The sequence below is a fragment of the Chrysemys picta genome, chromosome 8, assembly GCF_011386835.1.
Source record: "Chrysemys picta bellii isolate R12L10 chromosome 8, ASM1138683v2, whole genome shotgun sequence".
NCBI lineage: Eukaryota > Metazoa > Chordata > Testudines > Emydidae > Chrysemys > Chrysemys picta.
Genome location: NC_088798.1, coordinates 97,350,703 through 97,369,913, shown reverse-complemented (window position 1 = coordinate 97,369,913; position 19,211 = coordinate 97,350,703). Strand labels below are relative to the sequence as shown.

Here is a 19,211-nt window from a genome sequence, read left to right as displayed (position 1 = left end):
TGCACAGGACTCTTTGTTGCTTTTTACGTATTTACTAAGTATCCTAAGCATGGTTACACTCAGAAAGGATGCGAAACCCAGCGTAAGCATCAAGGCTAAATTCACAATTTACCCTGGAAACAGCAGTGAAAGTTCCAGGAATAATATTAGTAATGCTCATTTACAAACACAAAAGATATGATATCCCGGATTGGTTATTTACTAACATTGTATGCTGAGAGATGCTGAAAGCAGTGTGTAAATATAAACGTAAATGCCTGGAATTTTTCCAGCAATCTTAGAAACATCATGGATCATTTATTAGTACTCTTTATTCTGCATACATGCATTATTTTACTTGCATGATGCAACCTTTCAGAAGTCACAACATAAATTGGAATGGAGGGCATCGGATCGAAGCATTTTGATAGAGCTATTTGTGAAATCTGAGTAGTTTTAAACTATTTCTGAAAGCTTTCTGAACCCCCAATACCCTATGGCCTGACTTGTCTCTATTTTCAAAGTAATTTACTTACATATTATAGCAATTCCCACAAGTGCTGCTATAGTTAATGGTCTGTCAATGTTTCCACGATAAACCCTAGGGGTTTACAGAGCAGCCATAAAAATTCACTCCATGGAGAACTTGGCATGCCAAGTCCTACACCAGAAGCTATTTCCCCCCCCCCCCCCCCCCAGCCTCAAATCAGGTATAAATCTGTTCAGCCACTGTAACTTACAGGAGTTTTTAAAAAAAGTTTAGTAGTTTCAGATGTTTTCGGTGCTTCTATAACTCAAAAACAACATAGTTCAAATATATACAGTGATTGCCCTTAAAAAGTTCCATTAGTTTGAAAGACTGCCCATGCTAATTGAATTCCATTCCCATTTTAAAGATAGGGCATATCTGAAAGACTAGTAGAAGCTTTAAAGCCAGTGGATGTTTCAAGTGTATATATTTGAACTAAGCTATTCTAGAGTTACAGAAGCACAGGGACAATTGAAACTACTCATTTTATTTTGTTGCTGTATATTTTACAGTACCGGCTTTTAACTGGAAAGGCAAGAATGGGTTGGAAAACAGTTTATGGGAAAGCTAATAAGCAAGTTTTGCAGCTGACTTTCTGTGCATGTTCAGTTTACTGTCCTAGACTCAGAGACAAGGCTAATGTCATTGTAAGAACCATGAAAATATTGAATTCAAAGCAAAAATATTACAGTGAAAATTCTAAGGTTTAAAATTAGCAACTGTATAATAGGTTTTCATATTTCTTTTTAGTACACTTTCCTATTGTGCAGCACAGTATCTGAAATACATGGATTATACCGAAATCAATGACTTACATTTAGACTCCCAGTATCAGGAGATAACACAGATACATTTATGTGTCTAATAATATTTGCTATGATTGCAGCCACAGGCTTAAAGTAATACGGCCTGTTGCTGGTTCTTGAAGGGACTTATTTGAGATCGTGCAGTTTACACAGTTGTAGATAACATCATATACAGATAACAGACTCCTACAACAATATTCTGGTAGAACATGGTGAATTAAGAACACAGAGAAAGCATTAACGTTAATCCTCTACATTACCAAAATAATATTCAAAGATTTAGGAGTGCAACTGTCATTGACATTAATTGGAGGAGAGCAACTAAACACTCATTCATCAATGTCAAAACTTAGAAATAAATCCCCTGGTTTTGGGTTCAAAGAATAGCTTTAAAATTACTTTCTCCATGTTATTCTATGAGCAGGACAGAGTTGGAAATTACAGTATGTCTCTGCTTTTTTTTTTTTTTACTAAAATGGGCAAAAAATGTGAGTCAAGTGTTTTAATGGCATGAGGACTGTTAGAAGTAATTAGGAGAAGCCATTAGTCCATTAGCAATTTTACCTTTTAAATTAATAAATTGACTAGAAAAATGTAAGGACATTATAGTCTATGCAGGGAACCGTTGACACAACATGGGAACGTTTCATCAAAAATTAATCATATCAACATCACTCTTCGAATCTGCGGTAAAGAGGAATTTAATATAAAAACAAATATATTTATGTAAACTATTCTCTAAAATAGTCTACTTACACCTATTTACATAACGAATCCCTCACTTATCACCCTTAGGAGATTAGATAAGTAAGCAGTGAACAACTTATATTTATTCATGTACTTTCAAGAATGAATGAATGATCTCTCCCTGCATACACTTAATATTTTCCCTCTGATTAGTAACATGGATGGATAGGATTTTACAATAGAAAATACGTTATGCTTATTCCTTTAACAGAAAAGGGAACCTAGCTTTCAAAAAAAATGTGTGTACAGAATGTTTGCTTCGTTAAACTTTAATATAATTGATATCTACAAATGTATATACTATGTGAATAACTGGAGAGTTATAAAGTGTCTCAGTCCAAATTCAAATGGTAAAATATGGTTTTAAAGGAATTTGTATATGATTAAGAAAGTGTATAAATATCTAAGTAGTTATTCAAACCCAGAACCTCGAAGATATTTAGGTGCCTAACTCCCAAGGGAGTTAGGTGCCTCAATGTCCTTTGAAATGAATGGTCCCTTCTGGCCTGAAAATCTCTGAATCTAACACACATTGAAGCTAATGGGAATATGTGTTGAGGGACCTCTCATCACCTTTGTTGTGATTCTTCTTCACTTTCCTCTTTCACTGCTCTTCTAGATATCCATGTTCACTAGTTGGAATATTGTTAATCTGCCAGTAAGCATAAAAATCAGGAACATGAAAATAAATATAGGGCTTGTCATACTGTCTCAGACTGTGGTCCAGCTTGTCCAGTTTCCTGCCTCTGACAATGGGCAGCACCAGCTGTTTCAGAGGAAGGTGCAAAAATCGGATAGTAGGCAATTATGGGATAATCTGCCCCATCAAAGCTCATCTGTATCCCTCATAGGTAGAATTTGATTTAAACTCTGAAGCACGAGGATTTTATCCCTTTCAAAACTCTTTGTTTGTACTAAGCGCTATAACTCTGGTTATTGTTGTTGTCCATATAATTGACTTTAATACACATCACGATGGATGGGCAAGTGAGGTTCCTCTATTATGTCAGTTACTGAAGAACAGTTAAATGGGGTTTTAATGTTCAGTTTATTTTTTTAAAATTTCCCCATTCTCATATTTTGTCTAATATAAAATACATTATCATCTGGACTGTGAGGAATTGTCCAAACTTGATTGGCGTGAGAGAAGGAGTTGTCTTCTCTAAGAATAACAGTACATAGAATCACTTCTGTAAAATGGTGATTATGTCCCCACTCATATTTTGAATGCCACATCAGGATACATTTTATATTTTCAGTACAAGATTAGAAAGCTATCGTAGAGAGGCATAGCTCGTGGACTTCATGAGTAATGACAGAAAAGGTTTAAGGTACTAAATTCTTTCATACCTCTAGAAATATGGTTATGCCTTTTTATGACTCTGAAAATAGCATTACTAATTTAATGGAGGATTTACAATAAAATACTCCTTGAGGTAGCATACCCAAGGTACTGAGGATTTATAAATTACATTAATAATTTGAATTATTGCAGTTACAAAATAAAGCTGAGGTGTGTATATTTTCACTTGGCTATAGAAATCATTTTATTATATATATTAATTCAGCTTACAAGCCTTATCTGAATACTGCATTGCTGCATTTTCTTTCCATAGAAATCAAACTCTGAAAATGTATCGTTGCAATAAAATAGACAGTGGTTGATCGTTGCTAAGGGACTTGATTCTCCCTGGCTGCCCCAGAAGGGTGGGAACAATAACTCCTAATGCCAGATGGGGCAGCTAAACCAAAGAGGGAATTTTGCTGGGGGAGGGTGGTAGTGTTTGAACTGCTTTCCCCCCTCAAGGATTCCTCTAGCGGAAAACATAGGAGCCCCACTAGTAGAGGCTGACTTAGAGATGCACTGATTTAGTGCAGATTCCCTAGCCAGATATCCTCTCAGTTAGTGGCACCTATTTTTGAAGATATAGTGGCTTATTGAGGTTCCTTCCCCCCCCCCCCCAGTCAGAATGGGGATTATGGATGCTCAGTACTCTTGTTTTTCCATAAGGCAACTTTTTGGCGAATCCTGATTTCAGCTCGTCCTTTACCTGATATTGATGGAGGGGGAAAGAGAAAGCAAAACAGGCCCATGGTGATCTTCAATAGCAAGTTTCAGAGTAGCAGCCGTGTTAGTCTGTATCCGCAAAAAGAAGAACAGGAGTACTTGTGGCACCTTAGAGACTAACAAATTTATTAGAGCATAAGCTTTCGTGGACTACAGCCCACTTCTTCGGATGCATATAGAATGGAACATATATTGAGGAGATATATATACACACATACAGAGAGCATAAACAGGTGGGAGTTGTCTTACCAACTCTGAGAGGCCAATTAATTAAGAATAGCAAGGCTGGTTTTTCTGTGTTTCCAGGCTGTTATTCAGGAAATGTTTTGTTTGTTTTTGTTTGATGAATGATACTCCATTGACTCTGGACATGTCTACAGCTGAGGAGGTGATAAAACACCTCTACATAAGATTGGTTTGTTGACCCTCAATAACCTGCAGAACCTGTGACAGCAAGGCCATGTTCCTTGTAATCTATAGTGTTAAAGTGTCTGTTCTACAGCTTTATGAAGCCATGCAAATAATTTCTAAGGTAAAACTGATCATGTGTGAAAGTTTTTCTCATCACAGTGACATGGTCTGTCCACTGGGGCAGGGAACAAAATCAAATATATATTCCAAGTACCCTAGATATTATGTCAGTTATAGTTATTGTCTCTAGAGCACATCATGCAGATACACACAGGAATCTGTCCTTGGTTATCTTCTCCTCTTCCTCTACATTGTCTAATTAGATAACCACATCTTCCCTCAGCATCTCACCCAATGCCTCTCTAGGCAGTAGATTCATCCTTTTCCTCTTCTTCAGTCTCATGTTTACAATTACCCTCAGGCAGCTCTTCCTAGTCAGGCATCCCACTGCCATCTTTAAGTCCATGAGCCAAATTCAGCCCAGATGTAACTAAGGGCCATTTTTTTCCCTTGGGTAACTCTGTGGAAACAGAGACTAATTCCATTGAAGTCACGTGAAAATGAAAAATCATGTTAAAAGGCTTACTATAATTTTCAGCATCTCCTGCCCGTTCCCCAGCTAATGTTCTTGTTTTCTTGGGTTAGTATTCCCTTCTGACAGTAGCTGTTAAACTGAGCCTTGTTCAGACAGAGAAGACCAGATTCTGCTCCCATTGAAGTCAATGGCAAAATGTTCATGGAGTTCCGGGATGCAGTATCAGGCCCTAAGGTAGTGAACAGACTTTCTGGTACTGGTGAAGTACATAGAGGCATAACTTTGTGTCCCGTGAAGTACATGTTAAACTCCCCCAGGACAGGAGTAACAATGGCATACACCTGTGGGCTGCACAAACAATTGTTCCATCACCATCCCAAAATACATGTTTTTGTTCTAACTCATTCTGAGGTTTTGGGTGAAGGTTTATATTTGATTCTTATCTCATAGAAAACAGTTCATCCATCCCTACATTCAGGTGAGAATTAAGTTTTCCCTTGTCCTATCTTAATTAAGAACACTTATAGGATAAAAATTGGTTTGTCCTTTAAACAGAGCTTAAGCAATAAAGTGGATTATTTCATTTTTCTAAGCACTGAAAAGGTATCTGTGAACAAATGTAACAATGATGAAAGGCAGTAACAATTTATTTACAGGGTTTAAACTGAAAAGATCTAATTAAAGATACAAAGTATTTTTGAAATATAGAATCAACTTCTGTATAGACTGTCACATGAGAAAAGGAGGGCTGGCAAGCCACATTTACTATGTAAATTATGTCTAAACCATGCTAAATCAATGAGTTTTGCTCTATAGATGCTCATTCCAGGTTGCTCCCTATAATGACCTCAATTATACATGTCTTCATTGTGAAATTATGATTGCCTTTGGCGGGCTGCAAATGACAGCAGAGGAAAGATTTCCATGATAAAACAGCACAACAAGTAATACCTGCTCACATTAGCATGCATAGCTTGATGTGTAAGTCAATACAACTCCTGTTTAACAATCTAAGAAATAAAATAGGAGAGAGGAGAAGGGATAGAGAAAAAATGTGAAAAGGTATCTTGATATTAATAATAATAAATAACTTAACAAGATAGCATATTTTAGAAATATGTCAGATCGGGATCTGTATTTGTAAGGAATTTTTTATGTCTTACAAGTGGAGTGTGAGCACACAAAGACACCAACTGCTGAGCTACAGTGGGTCCTCCCACTCCAAGGCATATTTTGTAGTAATTTGGGGATTTATTTTGCCCTTCTAGTGTTGCAAGCACTAACAATTTTACCACAAGCCTCATGGTATTTCCATTGTTGTAGAGAAAAGCTTGAAAATCTGATCCAACTGCCCCCCCCCAAAGGCTCAAAAACCAGAAGGCAAATAAAACATCTCTAATATGTATTGTCTATATAAAATCTCATGATATTTAAACCAGTCTTGTGATTTTGGGGGAGCAGACTCGTGGTTTTTTCAATGCTTGGAGTTGGCAGTACTGTACAGTTGACTTCTAGAAGCCACTCCATACCATTTCTGAAAAATGAATACCCCCGCAAACAAGCAGTTTTGGGCAGCCTGGAACCAGATTTAAAAGTCTGGACCATATTTACAAACAACTGGGAAGAAAACAGGAACCTGAGAGATGCTGAGCCAGCCCCAGGGAGCAAAGAACTTCTTCCTGGAAGCAGCACACGTTCATGACCCCCAGGCACTGGCAATGAACAGTAGACTCTGCTTGCTTCACTTTGAACTTAGGACACACTTTCTCGCCCCAATATGCTTTTTGCTCCACTTTTTTTCATTCTGCTGCTGCCAACCTCACTCTCTGTTCCATCTTACTATGCCCCATTTCCTCCCTCTTTCCTCAGTGTACGCATCTCTTCTCTCTCTCCTTCCTACAATGTCATTGTAAACCAAACACCCTGTACTAATATTTATGCTTTATAGCATGCACACAATTGCTCAATCTTGGGGCTAACTTCTCTGCTGGCCTAACTCCATTTGAGAATTGGCCCTTACTGGGCAGAGTTCATTTCTGTGCTATAGAAATAGGCACTCTTCAAACGGTTTCAATTTCCTTTTCTTCAAGCATGTTGAAAATCCCTAGTCTTGTAATAGTTTTGAAAAATAATGGGATCACTTCAGAACTTAACATGGGGAATTTATAGAAGAGATTATGCTAAAGAAAAGCTATTGCTGTTTGAGTCACTTATTTATACATAGATGTAACAGGTTTCAGATTTTTAAAATTGGGGAAGTGTAGTTTTTTTAAAAAGCACTCATGGAATTTTAAAAAAAAATGTTTGTACTGATGTATCAATACTTAAAGCAGTTGTTGATTTTTCTCTAATACTAAACATCTAGAATACCACTGTCTACTAACTAGAATATTTTGGAAATGGACCCACACTGTATACTTTGGCTTACTCCGTTAAAGAAAAAAAAATTATCTTCCTTTTTAATGTATTGATCTGTTAAGACACCCAGTGTATTTCCAAACCCACATCAATATCCAGAGCCACTCCAATAGCTCAGGTTTCATTAGTTAAGTACTAAAGGTAAATCTAAAAAGTAATGACGGCCCATCTTTGCTGCATTGTATTGCCCGCAATGGATCCTAGACTTTGGGTGTCAACTGGCAGGTCATCCTATCACAACATCCTATCTTGTATGTAGGCTGAATTTTCAATCTGTTCTTCTTACAGCAATGCAATTGGTGCTGAGTTTTGTTGTTGTTGTTTTTTTAATGCCTGTGACTTAAGTAGACATAAACTAGGGTTACCATAATCCAGCAATCAAAAAAGAGGACGGGAGGAGCCCCGCCCCTGTCCTGCCCTAGCCCCGCCCCTGTCCTGCCCTAGCCCCGCCCCTGCCCCTCCCACTCCCCCCCCTCAGAACTCCCAATCCTCCCCCCACTCCTTGTCCCCTGCCTGCCCCCTCCTGGGACCCCTTCCCCTAACTGCCCCCCAGAACTCCACCCCCTACCTAAGCCTCCCTGCCTCTTGTCCCCTGACTGCCCCCTCCTGAGACCCTCCCGCCATCCTAACTGGCTCCCTAGGACTCTACCCCCTACCTGTACCCTGATTGCCCCAACCCTTATCCACACCCCCACCCCCAGACAGACCCCTGGGACTCCCATGCCTCATCCAACCACTCCCCACCCCGACAGCCCCCACCCAGAACTCCCGACCCATCTAAACCCCTCTGCTCCCTATCCTCTGACAGCTCCGATCCCTCTCCCCACTCCTGCCCCCTGACAGCCCCCCCCCAGAACTCCCAACCCCCCCCTTGTCCCCTGACTGCCCCCTCCTGGGACCCCTGCTCCTAACTGCCCTCCAGAACCCCACCCCCTACCTAAGCCTCCCTGTTCCTTATCCCCTAACTGCCCCTTCCTAAGACCCCCCCCCAACTGCCCCCCAGGACCCTACCCCCTACCTGTACCCTGATTGCCCAAAACCTTATCCACACCCCCAGAAAGCCCCCCCCCCGATCTCCCGATCTCCCCCCCCCCGTCTCTTGACTGCCCCCTCCAAAACCTCCCTGCCCCTTCTCCTGCCCCCTGGCCCCCTTGTTGTTGGCCTTTCTTCACCTAATGTCTGGTGAGCTTGCTCAGGAACTGCCTGAGCTGTTCATCCCGGCAGGCTGGCTGGCAGGGGAGGAGCAGCGGGGGGAGGAGCTCCAAACTGCCGGAGCCGATCTGCGATGCAGGGAGGGAGGAGGAGGAGCCCTCTCTGGCTGAGTGTCGGAGCCCCAAGTAAGTGACACCGGCCGGCCGGCAGCACTGTTAGCCGCGCGTGCTCTGCATGGGGGGGAAGTCCGGACATTTACAAATTCCCCCCGGGCGCTATTTTTAGCTTAAAAAGCCGGACATGTCCGGGGGAATCCGGACGAATGGTAACCCTACATAAACTATTCTCCTCAACTATTAAAGCCTTTTACCTCCTTTTTGTGCCAATTCTCCTTATTTCTTACAGCCTTTTAGAGAGATTATTATAACTATCATGGCTACCACTCTGAAACCTATTATATCTCTGGCAAAGAAGAGTGGTGAAACATACTGGTTATGTGCTGAAAGTGCCCAGATTTCCCAGAATGCACAGGAGTTTCACTGAAAACCATGCAAATAGAAATCACAGCTCAAAATGATTATATGCAACAATCCTACTCTTGCTTTGAATACAAATTACCCAATTAAAACAAAAGGCAAGTCAAAATTAATCTGCACTGATTTACTGGCACTGTATTAACTAATTCCAGTGATTTAAGAGAGAACAGAAACCAATTTTAGAGGGCACACAGACCCTTCATCTACTTTGTGTGGGATTACAATCATACGTTCCTATCGTTTTAAGTCTTTCTTCTCCTCGGCAGTTGTGTGAAAGATCCACAAATAACATGGGAAACTCACTATTGCCCTGTTCCAACAAAGCTAAGTTAAGCACATGCTTAACTTTAGGCATATGAATAGTCCTGTGGACATGAATACTCACTGGGACTCCTCCCTTTCTTAAAGATAATTGTCAGCTTAAGTGCTTTGCTGGATCAGTGCCTAAGCAGGGGATACAGTAAAGCTGAGTATACTCAAAGTATTGTCAAATATACAAAATCAACAAACAAACAAATGGCAATTTTTCTCTCTACTCCATTTGTTGCTTGTAACAGCAATAGCTAAAAACAGATACATCAACAGAGAAGTGTGGGTTTTAAGTTGATTATGTCCATTTAACGTAGGGCTGCATCTGAATAAACGTGGTTGTATAAGCTTATCTTGGATAATGACAAAGATCTTTGGTAAAGCAATGACTAAGGGCGTGATAAATAATTATAACTGTTTTAATATAAAAGTATTTAGAACGTAACATACTCGGGGAGAAAACAAAAATGGATTTGTGTTTTTGTTTTTCAATTGATCTGTACTTATTATGTGTTGTAATCTCAAAGTGACCTCATGGATATTATTTTACTAAAGTATGGCAATTATTCAGTTTTCTCCTTTACTAGAAAGTAGATCTGTTTTCCACTAGTGCACTTCTAACATGCAAAACTAAAGCCTGTTTGGCTATAATTTGCAAAGAAATCTAATTTTTATTGCAGCAAATCACTCAAACAAAATCCTGCTGAAGAGGGTGTTGATAGGTTTTAGGAGTGTTCTGTAGAATTTAATGCAGTGTGAAAAACAGCGCATGAGATAAAGGAAAAAATGTAATAAGAAATAAAACCCAATTCTCTAGTGAATGATCCTCTATTTCATTTCTCTTTAAAGGAAGATGGTCCCGATTAGCCGTACTGCATGCTACATATTATATTAATTAACCGTTGTTATCCTGTCAAGTACATTCAGAATACTGTATTCATAAAAAGGAACTCTGTATTTTATGCAAAAACAGCTACAATACTAAAACATGTAACTAGTATGCATTCTCAGGTCAGAAAGTGAGGAAATGATGATAGAATATGGTGTCATAATTAGTAACTATGGCTACGTATTGCACCTAAGATGATGACATCAGTTGGAGTTTTGCATGAACAAGGACAAAAGGAGTTTAGAAGCAATGTGATCTAGCGGGTAGGGAACTCATCTGAAATGGGACTCACTCAGGAGGTCTATTCCTAGCTCTGCCACTGACCTACTGTGTGACATTGGGCAAGTCACTCCACCTGTCTGTAACTCTGTTTCTCCTCTTACTCTTTCTCTCTCCTGCTTGGGGGCAGGAACTTGTATCTCTTTTCTTACCTACTTTGCTCTACTTATTTATTGTTTGCTTACTATGTATCTGTACAGAACCTAGCACAATGAGGCCCTGATCCCGGTTGAGGTCTCTAGGTGCTATCATAATGAAAATAACAATAATAATTCAGCCTAATACAGTAACTCCTCACTTAACGTTGTAGTTATGTTCCTGAAAAATGCGACTTTAAGTGAAACGATGTTAAGCGAATCCAATTTCCCCATAAGAATTAATGTAAATGGGGGGTTAGGTTCCAGGGAAAAAATTTTTTGCCAGACAAAAGGCATTATATACATTTTAAATAAGCAATTGAATACTACGCAGGGGGGGGTGGGGGAGGGAATAGTGTGCACATTCTGTGTGTTTACAAACATACTGTACATACAGTACAGTACTATAGTTGGGAGGTGCCCCTGCCTTACCCCACACAGGCACAGCCCACTGGCACTGGAGATGAGGCAGGCAAGGAGGCTGAAGGTGCTGTAGGCTAGGAGAAGCACCTTGTGCAGCAGCGGCAGCTTCCCCTACTCTGCAAGCACCAGGGGCGGGGGTGGGCGGGCTCAACCCTCAGCCCGCCTACTCCCCTCCTTCTCCCAAGCCCCCACCCTTGACCTGCCTCTTCTCCCCCCCACCTCCTCCCCCTTTACTTCCCACGCTGCGTCCTCACTCCTCCCCCTTCCTCCCCCCCTTCTAAATGCTGCAAATCAGCTGGCTTGCAGTGTTCAGGGGGCAGGAGGGAGGGGAGAGGAGCGAGGACTCGGCCCGCAGCCTTCCCCATCCTTCCCCCCGCCCCCCGCCTCCTGCCCAGGGCAATCAGCTGGTTTGTGGTATTAGGGAGGCAGGGCAAGGAGGGGGAGCCTGTGCGCCGAGTCTTCGCTCCTCCCCCCAAAACGCCGCAAGCCAGATGATTGCCGTGGGCAGGAGGGGGAGGAGGAGGAGGAGGGGGAAGGCACTGATCCCCGGGGTCTGCCGGCGAGTGGGAGGCGCTAGAGGGAGGAGGGGGCCAAAAGGAGGCTGCTAGCTGTGGAGAAAGCAAGCAGCCAAACAAGTAAGAGTGGAGCATTGCACAACTTTAAATGAGCATGTTCCCTAATTGATCAGTAACGTAACAACGAAACAACGTTAACCGGGATGACTTAAAGTGAGGAGTTACTGTGTAATTTTTATAGCTACTTTTTCTAGCCCACAATTTGTGGTCTTTCTAAAGTAGCCCTAGGAATATGAAGTGGGAGAAGGTCTGATCTCTTGCACACTGCACAGGGAATGTTATATTGATTTTTTTACAGTCCTGAATCAGCCTAAGACCTCCAGTAGTGGACACAATTTGCAGCACATTAGGCACTAATTACCTTGTGACTTAGTTGGGGGGAATATGGATAAGAAGGATGCAGCAGTCATCTTTTCTGAGCTGCCTGTCTACTTTGATGCTGATGATTGTTTCATGCCACATGCCAGCCACATGAAAGGCCTTTGCACACAAATGTTCACAATCATTTGATAGATTGACAAGCAGTGGGAGCATATGAAGTAAATCCTTTTAGTCTTCCCAATACAACCAGAGGGAGAAAACCCACTAAACCAGAAAAGTCACCAAGTTAATTTCTCAAAAGGAGCCAATGCAAATGAAAAAGTCAAAAGAAATTAAAAGATGTGGAAAATAGTCTTCATGTTCATACATAGGTTGCAACAATAGATGCTGTTTTCCTTTTAATTTAGCACATTGCATATGGCATAAGTCAAGGTAAAGGAGAACATTGCATCTTTAATACAAGCAGTGCAAAAGATTTTCCTTATAAAGATTTTCACAAGTAGGGGAAATCACAACCATGTCTTCCCTGTATTTTTCTAGGCCATCAGTCAATATGGTTGTGTGAACAAATGAGTGTTCAGATTAGATGAAGTTCATCTCTCTTCAGAGGTCCAGAAGAGGGCATATGCATCACTTATGTTTCATTTAATTCTATTCGATGACCTGTGCTGGCCCTCTGCACTTGGGTCCATTTAGCTAATTGGAAAGGGAAAGTGGGATAGATGTTTATGTTGCCAATTAAAATTAAGGGTTGGGGGAAAATAAATTGGCCCACTCCAGCATTTCATATTCCAACTTGGTCATTGGTCAAAGTAAGTTTTTCCTAAAATGTGTGGCCTAGGCAGTATCAGTTCCTTTGATCTTTGTCTCACACCAGCTAGTTAATTTCTGTGGATACGAATAAAGGAGAAAGACCCTCAGACAGCAGAGGGCATGCAATCAAATGATCCAGTGATTCAGAGTTTCTGACAAAAGCTAATCTGCCCTAGGCGAAGCGGGTATTTTCCTGCTATTGTCTTCCTTACAAATTCCAGATTGTCTGGAACCACAGTAACGCGTGGCTGTAATATTGTTGCTGGTTTTTCATGGCCACTCAACTGCCTAGTGACAGGCCCATGTCATATGTCTGGTGTACCCATTTTAACAGTCTCACTTAAAGCATCCCCATCGCTATCAAAATGAAGAAAAGTACTTAATGTTTCCATACTCCTGAAATTGTCTCCAGAGAAGTGACAGCACTAAGGGGGAAGTGCTGTTATCTGAATCAAATTCCAGTTCTGATAACTCTCGTTATTTAATCGTGATGAGACTCCTGCTGTTTCTTCGCGAGTTTTTATTTCCATAATGTCACTGTTTGTGCTTAAAATAAAAATCTTGTTTTGCTGTTTCTCTCATGGCAGCTGCCTGTCAGTTAGCATTATACAGCAACTATTAAGCAATAGAAATCCACAGGAATAGAAGATGTCTGAATTCCATAGATGTAGGGGCTCTCTAAATCAATTCACTGCTGTCTTGTTTGTTCTGCAGCCAGAGACTGAAGCAATATAGCACCAAAAGTGATGTTGAACTTTCCATATTCATCTTAATGGGTTATTAACTTGAAAGCCCAGTTTTGAGCATTCAAATGCGACATAGCTTCAAGTTTTTCTTGTAGGAGCCTTGTGAATAGGGCCAAGGAGAAAAAAAACATAGGAAAGATAAAATTGTGAAGGTTGTGGTTTTGATGACAGAGCAGCTTGATTGCCCTGCTGCTTGCTATCTGCATTGGCAGTAATTCTGACATCAAATGTCTTACCTATACATACAGCCATATATGGCAAAAGATGCGAACACATCTTTATAACCATTGGCCAGGAAAACAGTATGACATTCTTTGGTTTTAAAGAAATATTAGGCCTAGAGCCTGAACTAGGCATGTATTTTAGATGTAGGTGCAAATCAAAATTAATTAAAATTTTAAATTTAAAATATAGGAAAGATGTTGCAATTTCTTAATAGAGGAAAAAAGTGGTACCTCACATGCCACGTAATATTTGGCAAATGTTGATTTTTTTCTTACTGGTAGCCTCCATATTTTACTTTAAACATTCAAACCAGATAGGTTTACTCAAAAATGCAGTTAAAATATGTTGTTGATGCAGTATATGTAATTTTAATTCTGCTTCTTTGTGGCGGAAATGAGCATGTCTGATATCACTGCTCTTCTTAAATTAGCAAGGAAGCTGTCTGACATCCAAAGAGCATGAGCTAGTTATAATAGAAGATTTCATTGCAATGTATCCTATTTTGGTTTGTTGCTTAGGCTGATCCTTTTTACTGTGTATATCTTTGTCAAAGCTGAAATCTTCCCAAAGAATCAATGGGAAAATAATGGCTTCGTTTCGGTATTGATAATTTCTCCCTTTTTTCCCTTCCTTTTTCCAGAGGTGGTTCAACTCACGCTTCCAGAGGAACAGAAGATTAGCGTTACCACAGTAACAGTTGGACTGAGCGCTGTATTGACCTGTGCCATCCATGGAACTCTTAAGCCCCCAATTATCTGGAAACGCAATGGAATCATACTGAACTTCTTAGATTTGGAAGATATCAACGTAAGTTTTGAATTGTGATTTGAATTTGCTTTCTAGTGGATTGCGTATGACTGTTCATTTAAAAGATGATACCTTTAAGTGATCTGTTTTATTATAATGGAATATTGGAAGATGGATATTTTGTTTCAGTATGGACTATGACTAGGGAGGAAAAGGAAACTGAGTCAGACAAAGTAAACAGCTGGAGCATGGGTAACGTAGTACAATAACACCTACCACCAACATTTCATCCCTCATGGTTCATGACAGTCCAGTGAGACCGAGGGCCCATGGGTGCCAACCCTAAAAATCATGGGCAAACTGGCTACATAAGCCATGAATCTCCCAGCCATCTTATTCCCAGTGAGGAGAAACATATTTATCTATCATGAGAAACCACAAGTCTGTAGTTGACTGAAATCTCTCCTATACATCCAGTAAAATAATATACATTTTACCCCCTTTTCTCCCACTCTCCACTTATATTTTGGGATGATCAGGGCTAAACCTTTCATGAGCTACTGGTTGGTTGTTGGGAAGTTTGAAGTTTCAGCTCATTCTATAGGGCATGACAATGCCCATCCAGGAAGGAACCTGTGTATCTATTAACTCATCCTACTGCCCTATGTTGATGCCTAATTATGAATACTTGGGCTAGCTGCTTTCTTTCTTTGTGCTTTTTTACATTAACTTGGCGAGTTATAGACTATATTAAAGAAAAGACTTGAATAATGTTAAAAGCTTATTCATATCATTAATAACATTTCATTTTAGAGAGGATGGGAAATAGTGTGCAGAAAATATGGTGCCTATTTCTTTTCTTTCAGCATTAAAATACGCAGTAAATCAGGTTTATTTTAATTACAGAACAATATTAGTTGATTTATATTTTTTTTCAGCTCTTGTTAAGTCTAATATTTATTAATTTAGGTTAAGAGCTGATATATACAGTATTATATCCCACTAAATTGTTGTGGAATCTGGATTGCTGAAATGTAGAGAAGCCATTGTTTTACTGTCTGCATTAAAAAATGAAAACTACAAAGTACGGGATATAAGTGAACACTGCACCTTGGTATTGCATTTTTCTTTGCCACTGTATGAAAATTTTGTGTGTGTGCATGCGTGCACCTGTGTCCTCGATGCAGGGAATCTTTTTTCCCAAAAAACTATTTTATTGCAAGCACAAATTGGCTATGTTCACCTTTCTAAACATTCTGTTCTTTCCATCAAAGCCAATGCTACCCTTTTCAAGTGTAATTCTTGTTGCCATCTGGAACATGATATTGAAATGCAACTTGAAACCAGCAACATATTGCTATAATATTAACATAGGAATGTAGAGGAACTTTAATGAAGACAGGCAGGGTAGCAAAGCTAGCCAGAAGCCAGTATACCTGACCTGATTTCTTATAAATATCCTTCAACGGTATGATGTGAATAACCACTTCTGGGTCATTGGCAGTACAATTGCATGGAATCTTGCCAAGATACTAAGTGCAGGATTGTGGCTTTCAAAATTATAGCAGGAAAGTGACATGACATAAAATGCATTGTGTGGTTTTGTTAACAAATAACTATGTGTTTACTATTTGGTACAGATATTCTTCTGGAATTAGACTCTTTCTGGTCCAGACTAGGTTTGTTATTTGTAGGTGGTGAAGGCTGCATATCTCACCAAAATGTTTAGTTTAGCTAATCACAAGTCAGTCAGCATCATGTTAATCAGGAGTCCAGGAACAGACTTTTTTGGCTATAATTTTCACTAGATATGGTCTGAGAAGACTGTTTTAGTATCCAGCTCTGGATTAGGTTTAAGCCAGGATTTGGTGGTCAAGCTCAAGGTTAAAGTAGGGCTAGGGTTCAGGTTTAACTGTTTTGAATCTTCACACTCAAAAGTAGGTTTTTACAAGATTTCAGCTAAAAATAGGGGAAATCCATGAGATCAGGAGATACTGTTCTTAGGAGATACTGTCCACATCCACACTGGAGGCCCCTTTTGTGACCTGGAACCAAAACCAAAGTCCAGGAATTTAAATTCCAACATACTTTTAAATAGGGTTACCATCCGTCCGTATTTCCCCGGACATGTCCGGCTTTTGCGTCTCTAAATAGCCGTCCGAGAGGAATTGGTAACAAGGTTAAAATGTCTGGGGGTTTTTTCTCCCTCGCCTCCCTCCCTCCCTTCCATGCAAAGTGCGGCTGCTGATTGGGCAGCTGGGCTAATTGAGCCGTCCCATTGGCCTCCAGCAGCCAGAGCCCTCTCCTGCTTTCCCCTCCCTCTGTCTGCAGCCCTGTGTAACACACAAACCGACCCACCGGGCAGCGTGTTTTGCCTACACGTGGAGCCAGAATGGTAAGGGGAGTCCGGGGGGGAGGGGCAGTCAGGGAGTGGGGGAGGGTTGGATGGGTTCCCGGCCTCCACCTGCCACCCCCCCCCCCGCGGGACCCCACCTCCCTGCCTGCTTCTCCTTTGCCTGCTTGTACTGCCAGAGCCAGCAGCAACTGCTGTCTGCTGCCCCCGGGTCCTAGCGTCCCCCATCCACTAATGGAAAGACAGGCTGCCCTTACCCTGCCCTTCCACCCTAGCCCCGAGCCTCTCCAACGCCCCAAACCCCTCAGCCAGAGCCCTCATCCCCCCGCACCCTAATCCTCTGCTCCATCCCTGAGCCTCCTCCTGCATCATGAACCCCTCATCCCCAGCCCCAGCCAGAGCCCTCATCCCCCCACACCCTAATCCTCTGCTCCATCCCTGAGCCCCCTCCTGCATCATGAACCCCTCATCCTCAGACCCACAGCCCTCACCCCTGCATCCCCTCCTATCCCCAAACTCCCTCCCAAACCCCCTCCCCCTTCCCACACACCCCCTCCTGCCCTCAAACTCTCTCCCAAAGCCTGCACCCCCTCCCTTTGCACTGCCTCCCACCCCCAAACTCCATCCCAGAGCCTGCACCCCTCGCCCCCTCCTGCACACCCACCCCCTGCCCCAGCCCGGAGCCTGCACCCAGCACCCAAACTCTATCCCAGAGCCTGCACCCTGCACCCCTCCTGCACCCTAATCCCCAGCCCAGGACCTGCACCCCAGACCTCCTCCCCCCACCCGACCCTCCTCCCAGAGCCTTAGGCAGGTGCGGAGGGTGGGCTCTGGGCATCACCAAAATTTCTACAACCCTGCCACCCATGCGAGTGGATAAGGGTCGGGCAGTCAGGGGACAGACAGGGTCCTGGGGGGGCAGTTAGGGTGGGGGGTTCTCAGCAGGGGGCAGTCAGGGGACAAGAAGCAGGGGGGGTTGGGGTTCTGAGGGGGGCAGTCAGGGGGTGGGAAGTGGGAGTGAGTGGATGGGGTGGGGTGGGGTGGGGTGGGGGCGGGGCTTCCCCCTCCTCCAGTGTCCTCTCTTTTGATTGTGGAAATATGGTAACCCTATTTTAAATTAGAAGGTGCTTGGTTTGAGGTTTCAGATCATATCTAACTTTTTTGTTATATTAGAATTTTTAAGAGAAAACTTTCAAAATCAAGTACACTTTTATTCCTTTTTAAAATCACATAAATTTTGCATTGGAACAAGTGGACTCTGGTTTACATGATTTACAGCTGTGCCTGGTATTGGTTAGTTGATTAGAAACAAGACTTGTATTTGAATGTTAAGAGGAAATATGTCCTAATGCGTAAATGGAATCATTTCTGCACAATCTCATCACTCCTTTGAGTAGTATTCACTTTGGACCTGACCTCAGCCAATCATTCCCTTTTTAAACCTGTCTCTGCTCTCAGTTATTCATGCTGGCTAGGCCTCTTTCTAAGGGGATATCACTGGAAAGTTTATCAAAATGGCACTTGCAAAGACTTACATGGAGGAGAAGCAATATCTGTTTTTCCATTTTAATGTTTCACATCACAGTTTACTATCTTGTCATCTAACACATGGTATTACAGTAAACAGCTTTTGCAGCCATGAAACACCTTGACATCTTTTCCTGTAACTAATCTCCAAAGACTTTTACTACTACTTACACTCCACAGGCATCTGTATTATTCCTTCTTGTTGTTAGTGATGTCACACAGTAGGTTTTGGAATTACGATCTTTCCCCTCCAGCCCTTTATCAAAATAATCTAAAGGACTCTGTGGGTTCACATACATCATCTAGCAGGTGGGGAGAGGCTGTGTGTTTTATGCATTGCTCAGGAGGAGGAGATTTGAGGGATGAATACAGTGGTTGCCACTAGAAAGTCATAATTTACCCACTAGATACCTCTCAGTAACTATGGTCTAAGTGTAGGGAACATCTACGGAAACTGACTGCATGTCTCACGCCCTCTCTAAACATCATTAAATCAGCATCCTCAGAGTGGGGGAATCTCATGTCCATACAATTGTCTTTCTCAACCCATTCTTCAGGTAGGGAACTGGGATGTGAATATATGAAGCAGCAGTGTGTCAGTGCTACTCAGTTCTGAAAATGAGGCACCAGTCTCTGCAGGTGATTCCAGAATTAAGCATCACTTCCTTACCTCCTCAGTGCCGTGG

The 19,211-nt window shown here is 41.7% G+C and overlaps 1 protein-coding gene across 10 annotated transcripts in view; it reads left to right on the top strand.

Moving 5' to 3' along the window:
• The window catches only part of FSTL4 (follistatin like 4), a 540,889-nt gene that overhangs the window by 440,679 nt on the left and 80,999 nt on the right, over positions 1–19,211 (top strand). For all 10 annotated transcript variants that reach the window (XM_042850015.2, XM_065555940.1, XM_065555942.1 and 7 more), the window contains one exon: positions 14,539–14,705. In XM_042850015.2, coding sequence (XP_042705949.2) covers positions 14,539–14,705 — 167 coding nt within the window. The remainder of the gene's footprint in view (positions 1–14,538; positions 14,706–19,211) is intronic.